The sequence below is a fragment of the Zootoca vivipara genome, chromosome 14, assembly GCF_963506605.1.
Source record: "Zootoca vivipara chromosome 14, rZooViv1.1, whole genome shotgun sequence".
NCBI lineage: Eukaryota > Metazoa > Chordata > Lepidosauria > Squamata > Lacertidae > Zootoca > Zootoca vivipara.
The window spans coordinates 6521919-6530933 of NC_083289.1; the positions used below are offsets into that span (position 1 = coordinate 6521919).

The following is a 9015-nucleotide window of genomic DNA, read 5'->3' on the forward strand; positions in this document are numbered from 1 at the left end:
TCCCCTGCTCCCATATCCTACCTACCTACACACACACACACACACACACACACACACACACACACACTGACTTCTTAACCTCTTAGTGTCCCTGAAATGTTTGCCATCTTGGTCTGCCAGTGGGTGAGACGTTGCCCTTGGGGCAGATGCATCAGATGAAGTGCCCACCCAAAACTGAAGGGAGCATTTAAAGGCGAGTGCTATAAAAAGGAAAATTCAAATAAAAGATGGTTCAACATCTCATCAGGCGCCTTTGCAAGCTTAGCCTTGCCAGAACAAATCTCTGACTTTGCTCATCACGTCGGGGCAAAAGGTTTTCCTTAATTTTTGTTCTTGGCCTTGCAAGGGATCAGAAAGTTTTGGTCAGTGTTGCTTCCCGTCCTTATTCACAATGGACCATACCAACAGGGAGCCACAGCCAGAAAAAAAAAACCTATTCACAAGGGCTCCTGAAGTTTTCCCCTGGCAGGGCACCAGCAGTCAGACAGGATGCACACGAAAGCTCATACCAATGACAAACTTAGTTGGTCTCTAAGGTGCTACTGGAAGGAATTTTTTAAAATTTGTTTCGACTACGTCAGACCAACATGGCTACCTACCTGTAGTCAGAGACAGTAATGCTTCTGAGTACTAGATGCTGGGAATCAGAAATGGGGAGAATGTTGCTGTTGTGCTCACAGGTCCTGCTTGCAGGCTTCCTCTAGGCATCAGTTTGGCCACTGTGAGAAGAGGATGCTGGACTAGATGGACCTCTGGTATGATGCAGCAGACTGTCCTTACGTTCTTAGGATATTTGGACAAAAGCTGCCAGTTCTCAGTTACTGTGTTTTCATTTCAACAACAGGCTGAGTTCTGAGTTGTCTGCCAGTGGTTTTATGATGTGACACAGTCTGAATTATGCATGCCAAAATATTAATTAATCCGCTGTTGTCCTAACTAACATTGAGGACCTCCTGCAGAGCGCCTTGGGTTTTTCTTACGGCCCTCGAAACCTTTTTGATCTCTGCCCTGCTCTTACAGGAATCCCTACGTAAAACAGAATGAATCATGCTGCAGTAACGGCAGCATACACAAAGAACATGTGTGTGGATGTTTTGATCTTTTCAAACGTCTGCCCACCACCACTCCAGCAATGGAGTTTTGTTCTGTTGCTTTGAAGTTGAGCAGCATTATTTGCAGCTTGGAATGATGTGTGTGACGTGGGCTCAGGAGCCACAGATGTGGGGAACGGTCCCTCAGCATGTGGCTCTCTTGGTTTTGCAGTGGATTACGCAGTGGAGCAGGCACATCAAGGGGTCTTTTTCAACCAAGGCCAGTGCTGCACCGCCGGCTCCCGGGTCTATGTGGAGGAGCCCATCTACGAGGAATTTGTTCGAAGGAGCGTTGAGCGCGCCAAGAGGAGGGTGGTGGGGAGTCCTTTTGACCCCACCACAGAACAAGGACCACAGGTAAAGGGAAGGTATCCAGGGCCCTGATACTAAATGCATTTCTCCAGTGCATGCCAAGTCCTGGAAAACCCTTGGCCACATTAGCACCATACATTTGAAGTGCTATGATCCCACTTTAAACACACATTGTTTTCCCCAAAGAATTCTGGAAGCTGTAATTTTTTAAGGGTGATGAGAGTTCTTAGGGGGCCCTTGTTCCCTTTGAAGAGCTACAATTCCCAGAGTTCCTTGTGAAGAGAGATTGATTGTTAAACTACTCTAGAAACTAGAGGGAGGGAGGGAAGGAGGGAGAAAGAGATCAGGCGAAAACACTATAACAGCTATGCAATGTATGTAAACTTCAGTGTGTAGTTTTCCAAGAGAGTAGATCTCCAGGTGCCAGGCAGTCACGGCAAAGAAATGAAGAGGAGGAATTGATAAAGACGGTTTGTGCTTTCCAGATCAAGTTATGTCCACAGCCAATGATCCTGTGATTCCAGGCGCATCTTTGTTGGCCACTGTGAAAAAAGGACACTGGAAAAGATGGTCTTGTACTGGGCGCACCCAGTTTCTGCAGGGCCCTGCTCATCTTCTCTTTCCTTCCTTCTCCTTTTTCTTTTTAAAGATCGATAAAAAGCAGTACAATAAGATCCTGGAGCTGATTCAGAGTGGCATTGCTGAAGGCGCAAGGCTGGAATGTGGAGGCAAAGGACTGGGGAGGAAGGGATTCTTCATTGAACCCACTGTCTTTTCCAATGTAACGGATGATATGCGCATTGCCAAGGAAGAGGTATTTGTTCCTCTCATCCTCTTTCCCCACACTCTCGGTCAAAGACCTTGTAGGTCGGATGTTGGTAGGAAAAAACCCTATTCACAGGGGCTCCTGAAGTTTCCCCCGGGCAGGGCACCAGCGGTCAGCCAGGATGAGCTCTGGTCAAGAGTCCCAACAGCTCAGAAGCACCCCTTGTTTGCCTGACCCAGCTGTGCCAGCTTACCATTCTCTTTGCTGGATTCCCAGGAAGCCATCTCGGTGGTGGGTGGGTGGTAGTGTGGTGCCATTTCTAAACAAGACCTGAATTTTTCTGAACAAGAGCCAAACATTTCTGAACGTATCTGAACAAGATCCATACTTGACTCCCATCCACAGTGACTGCCTGCCATTTTAATTTACCCCAAATGCCCACTCCATTTCTGTTGCAGATCTTTGGGCCTGTTCAAGAAATCCTGCGGTTTAAAACCATGGATGAAGTTATTGAAAGAGCCAACAATTCAGACTTTGGACTGGTTGCTGCCGTCTTCACCAATGACATCAACAAGGCCTTGACCGTTTCCTCCGCAATGCAAGCAGGAACTGTCTGGTGAGGAGGAGGAGGGAGGCAGGCTGGGGGCAGGCGATGCCTGCTCTGGAAAATGGGGTGTCTGTTTCTGGGGTGAGGGATAACATGGATAACAAGGTGTTTTCTTTCTTCCTCGGACAGGATAAATTGCTACAACGCCTTAAATGCCCAGAGTCCTTTTGGAGGATTCAAAATGTCTGGCAATGGGAGAGAGATGTAAGCAAGACTTCCAAGGAGGGCTTCGGGGCTCATTCCTGTCCAAGGGGGGGATGGTGGCTCTCCAGGTGATGCTGTGGGAGTGGATGCGGGGGAGGCAGTCATGCAAACAAGCCCTTAGTCTAGATCTACATTGACCTTTCAGCACCTGAACCCGGGCATTTTAATGCCTGATAGAGCTGGACCAAAATGCCCCTCAATTTGGCAAAAGTGTATGTGGGGGGGTGGGATTGTTATGTTCAGTGTTTGACCTTGAACCACTTGATTATAGTCCAGTGGAGACAGGGTTGTAGCAGTGGTGGAGGCAATTCTTTTTCTCCCCAAGCAAAAGCTTAACGAACTGCTTATATTCCTCCTCCAAGGAAACCACTGCCAGTCAGTGGCGTAGCGAGCCGCCGCGACACCCGGGGCGGCAAATTGCCATGCACCGGGGGGGGGGGCAACGTTGCTACGTAATGACGCATGCGTACAATGTAGAGGGGGATCGCAGCCCCCCTGTGACTTCAAAACGGAGCCTAAATGGAGTGTCCAGGTTCCAGGTAGATAGCCCACTGGCGCAGTGCGCCCGCCGTACCAGCTGCACCATCCCACATCCCGCTGCACATGCGTGCTATGTAGAGGGGGATCGCGCCCCCCTGCAACTTCAAAATGGAGCCTAAACGGAGCCTCCAGCCTAGAAAGCCTCGCTCGGCGCAGCGGGCAGGTGCCACCCTGGAGCTGGATAGGGGTGACAGTTGCCGCCCCCGACTCCCGAGCCTCCAGCCTCCAGGTAAAAAGCTTGCTCGCCGTGCCGTGCCGAGCAGACTTTTTACCGGGAGACTGGAGGAGCTCGCCTTGGTTGTTGCTGGGTGGGGCGCCGACTGTCACCCCCCCCCAGAGTGGAACCCGGGGCGGCCCGCCCCCTACGCCCCCCTAGCTCCACCCCTGCTGCCAGTATCCCCAGAGGGGAATTGGAGTGGGGGGAGAGCATGGGATGGAGGGCACCGTGTCTGCATTTCCTTTGTTGCGCAGAGGGATATTCTCCTCTACAAGCACCACTGAAGTGAATGGAGGCTTATGATGCTCTACATGTTCATTTCAATGGGGATCACACACAGGGATTTCTCAGGTCAAATCTCTTGTGTTTCACTCTCCCTCCTTTAGTGGCACCCAAGATCTGCCTCCTTACCTTATCGTGTGGGAGGGTTGGCCATCCCTGTTTGTTGGTGACTCTGATAAGCATCTCTGTGTGGTACTTGTAGAAAGGAATGGTGTTTAGTCACAAATCTTGCACATTTGTTTTCTAGGGGAGAGTGTGGACTGCGAGAATATTCCGAAGTGAAGACTGTGACGATAAAGGTTCCTCAGAAGAACTCGTAAGAAGACAATGTGCTGATCACTGCACTACATCAAGTGACCCTCTGTATTCCTTTTATGGGGACTAGCACTCAGGAATTTTTTAAAAAACGGCGACACAGATTTCTTTTTTAAATAGCATTGCAACCAGGCTTGCCATTAAGCTGGATGGGTTTTCACCCCACTGCTGGCCACAAACCACTTGTTTAATATAGTACAGTTAGAAAACATTCAGAAATGTTCCCACTATACTAACTGCAAGTAAATGATGTTCCTGAAAAGAAAGCCTGTTTTAAACTGACCTTCCCAACCATCATGTCCTTCATTTGCTCCATTCTTGTATGACGGGGGCGCTGCAACTGGATTCATTCGGGGACCCAAAACTCAGCCAGCACCCACTTACCAGAAATATAAGCCCCCAAGGCTGGAGGTGGGCAACTTAACTGGAGATTGTAATGTGCGTTCTTGAAAGCATAATCCTTTTCTCCCGGAGTGAGCTTGTATTCCTCCTCATTTCAGGGAAACTTGCAAAAACACAGTGCTCCAACAGATAAAACGATGGTGGAGTTTTGGATTCTCTCTGTAGCTGCAGATGTTTCTTCGTAAGGAAACAATTTCCCTTTCGGATCTTACATGAAGTGCACTTGCAGTATAACAACCACCACCACCTCCCCCCCCCAAGGAAAAGGCTGGTTGTGTTTCCACATGCGCTTCTAGACAGAAAGGCAGGAGCTGGGTGAGAGGAAAGGGGCCACTTCAGACACCTGCTCCCAGGTGGAGTTATGTGGGAGCAGATTCCTGGAACTGGACCCTCTTCAGCTGCAAGCTGGATTTCTACCATCAGTGTTGCAGTTCATGATGGGCAGCAAACATGAGGAGGAAGAGCATGCCTGGAACCCCATGGCAGAATCTGCACCAATGGAGCTGTGGGAGAATGGAAACGAGCCCATTGCATCCCTGGGGGCAGTCCCAAACCCTGAGCAGAATTTGAGGTTTTGATGTTCAAATGGGCAGGTTAACTGCAACCTCACAGCTCCCTCTATTTAGACAAGGGGCTGCTGTCAGGCATGTTCTGCATCATTTTTGCCCCTCTTCGTCATGCTCTGCCTAGCACCCCCAAGTCAGTGGCAGCAGCTGAGAGACAAACAACGTGGTGACATCACACCATATGATATGTTAATGTGTGGGGAAAGGAGCCCCATTGCATCCAAAATGGCTTTTGCTGATTTGGCCCCTGGAGCAAGGAGGAACCTTCCTCTGCCTTTTTCTGGCTTCTTTGCAGGCAGGTCCTCATTTCACTCAGGAAGGTAGAACAGTGGCAAGTGACCTCGGCTTTCTGTGGCTTTCACTCTTGACTGAAGCCTTGCAAAACATAAAAATGAAAAGGATCCTTTTACCATGGTTCTGCAGAACAGTGGTCTGACTTGAGAAATTGCAAAGTGTTGCGTGTGTGTGTGTGTGTGTGTGGCTACTCTTAACCATACCATTTCCAAGTACACTTGCCAGCCCTCCTCTTGTGAAGGAAGGACATGCTCTGCTGCTCCTCCTTCCATAATAGTTTCAACAAAGGTATTCAACAGTTTTTGCCTGGCCTTTGAGAAGCACTGGATTGAGGGCCGAGGGGGCACAAAATTGAGAAGATCCAAGTTTTGGCCTCCCACGGGGTGCCGTATTACGAAAGATGACTAAAGTCTTCCCCTGTTTTGAGTGCCACCTCCTTTGGAGCCAAAGCCTCTCGTTGCTACTTGAATGAGAAATCTACAGTACTTGTTTTTTATTCCCCCAAACCAACATAGCTCCTGTTGCATAAGGATATAAATGCATGCAGAAGGGGACTCCTGGGTGATGCCAGGTAAGCCTCAATGGCACCAGCCCAGGGTGTGGGCACTGCAACAGCGTGGTTTCCCTCAAGGAGGCCTGATCCACATACAGAGGCCCACAACGTCATCACTTTACCACTTTTTCTAATTGTTCCACTCAGTTCATCTGTTTGTGCTGCTAACTACAGAACCAGGGCTGAACCAAGAGGCAGTCACCAAAGTTGGCTACACTCATTAACTAACTCCCCTCTTTGTGTGAACCTCACAATAAATAACCCTGTGAGGTAGGTTAGGGTGACAAACAGTGAGTGGCCCAAGGTCACTCAGTAAGCTCTATGGTGTAATGGAGATTTGAATGCGGTTTTCTCTCATTCAAACCCAGCACTCTACCGATACATCAAGGTGGATCCCGGTTCATTGTGTGGTTTAAACACATGGCTCTAGTTTACACTAGTGGCTGCAAAACCATTTAGAACTCTGGGCACATCTGGATTTTTCAGTGAGTGATGTGATTGTCACCCCTTCTGGTCACAGATCTAGCAGAGTTAATGTCACTCTTCCATCTTCCTCCTTCAGCTCTATGTACTTTTCAATGGAGAAGAAGTTAACCACCCTTTCCAGAAAGAGGGGAATTCAGGGGTTTTATGGGCACCAGGGAAAGACCTACAGGGCACAACTGAGCCCATGGACTGATGTCTCCTGATTTACACCACCTTTCAGCCAGGGGTGATTTCAAAGGCAGGAGTCCTTTGTTCTAGATGAAAGATGGCGGCCTCATGTTCTTTATAAAGGAGAAAACAAATTCAAAGACCTTTGTTTGCATGTTATCCCAGCGGGAACATCCCACATCTGACAAAATCATGTCTGGATGAGACATAGAACAAATGTGAAATATAGTGGCCAATCATGAAACAGAAATATCAGCAGTTTTTGGACACAATTTACCAGGAATTGGGCCAAAGCACAGAATGTCCCCAAGGGTGGTATTCAGAGGCGGTTGAAACACCAGTGCAAAAGTTGCATTTTTTACTGGTTGATTGAGGGGTTTTTCTGGACTTTTGAAAGACAGCTGTGTGTACTCAGCTGTCCATGTTTGCTACAGCATCTTTACAAAAAATGGATCTCCCAAAATGAATCACTTTGGGTCAAAAACTCAGACAGAAACTCTGGACACTGAAAAGGTTCATCCGCTCTAAGCTGAAGGGTTGAGAGTTAGTTAATAATGAACCTGTCCTGGCCATTGGAAAGTCGTCATGAGAAGGGGTGAGAGCTTGGCATAAAAGGAGACCAAGGCAGCCTCTTGCTCCACACAAGGATCCAGTTCAAGTGTGCAAGCTCAGCAAAGTACTTGAAACATTCAAGTGCAAGCTCAGCAAACAACCTGAAACATTCAATGCAAAAGGCTCCTCTTCCCACTACATCACATGGAGCACCCTCTGCCAGGAAGTTCCCCTGCACAAGCTCCAGTGGCATAAGTATGAGTTGCACAAATGTGCTCTTGCACAATGCACACTCGTGTCAAATGGGCTTGCCCAGGAGAACTTTCCACTGGAATGGTGGGGCTCCGTGTCTCCCTCTCTGCCACCTCCTTCGTGGTTCTCTCCACCTCCCATCTCCCCTCCCTTCCTAGCCCAGCGCTCTCTGCATCCTACCCCCGTGTTTGATATTTATGCCATCCTTGTTTGTCTCCAAATATAGATATATATTTTTTGCTAGATGCATAATTCATGCTGTTCTTTTCCGAACGTGGAGATGCAATTGCAAGCTTTACCAGAGCTGTGCAACATGAATGTCATATACTCCTATTGTAGGGTTATGTCAGAGTTTTGTTTTCTTTTTTAAAAGAAATACGCTTTGAGAAATTAGTTTTCTTATTATCGCCAATATTCATTGTGAAGGGATAATTTCCATTTCTTTTTCTGTTACATGCCTTTGGAAGAAACTCGTGCTAGCAATAAGCATTTATACTGTGTACTCCTCTGTATTATATGTGTATTGTCTATTGTTTGTGTGTTATTTCAAATAAATTCAGGTAACAACTGAAGTTGCCATTTTTCCCACCACCCTCAACCCACACGAGTCGGTGAAATTTATGTTTTCATTTGCCAAATACATCATGTGCAGCTCAAGAGCACCCGCCGACAGTCTTCGAAGTTTCCTGCTATCAATTTTAATCCTGTCTATGGTTAGAGACGACAAATGAAAACAGGTTATTGAAGTCTTTACTGTTAAGTTTCCCTTAAAGGGCTTCCGAGGTGAAACTTGGCCATCCCATCTCATTGGTTTGATTCTGTTCTGCACAGAGGCGAAGCCTCCTCCTCAGTAGCTTTATTTTCTTTTGCAAAATGAATAGAGAGTGGGAGAAAGAGTCTAATTTCCCCCCCTTGAATATTATTGCAGCTGCATTTCTTTCTTTTTAAAAAAAGAAAACTCTGAATTGTGGATCCAGGTCAGAGGCAAAGTTCATCCTCACCCACTGTGGCCATAAAGTTTAGCTATCAGCGAAAGTCTGAAATCATCGGCCTCTGCAGGGTGCTCAGGCAAACTCTTGCTTCTTGGAGGGAGTCCTGGATAAAGTTTTAAGAAGTGATGATTTTTATTTCCTCTCTAGATGAGTCACACAGATACGATGAAGTTAACACCCAGATCGCTTGCAGAAGAGACACCCGCCAGCTCTTTTGAGCCGCAGATTCTAAGCATGCTTGCCGGAAGGACTCCTTAAAATCAACTGGCAGCTGCTTCCAAGAAAAGTGGCCACGGACTTCAAGCCCTGGACTTGGTTTTCCAAGCCTACAGCCAGCTAATCAGCTTGTAAGGCCACAATGCCACAGATGTGACGTAGGGCTCGTCCATCTTTGCTCCACATTTCTCTCTCTCTCT

At 47.7% G+C, this 9015-nt stretch overlaps 1 protein-coding gene across 1 annotated transcript in view; it reads left to right on the forward strand.

The window, feature by feature from the left end:
- The window catches only part of ALDH1A2 (aldehyde dehydrogenase 1 family member A2), a 73669-nt gene extending 65278 nt beyond the window's left edge, over positions 1-8391 (forward strand). The window contains exons 9-13 of the mRNA XM_035131796.2: positions 1264-1448; positions 2053-2217; positions 2628-2785; positions 2906-2980; positions 4267-8391. Coding sequence (XP_034987687.2) covers positions 1264-1448; positions 2053-2217; positions 2628-2785; positions 2906-2980; positions 4267-4339 — 656 coding nt within the window. The 3' untranslated portion in view covers positions 4340-8391. The remainder of the gene's footprint in view (positions 1-1263; positions 1449-2052; positions 2218-2627; positions 2786-2905; positions 2981-4266) is intronic.
- Positions 8392-9015: the final 624 nt, after the last annotated feature.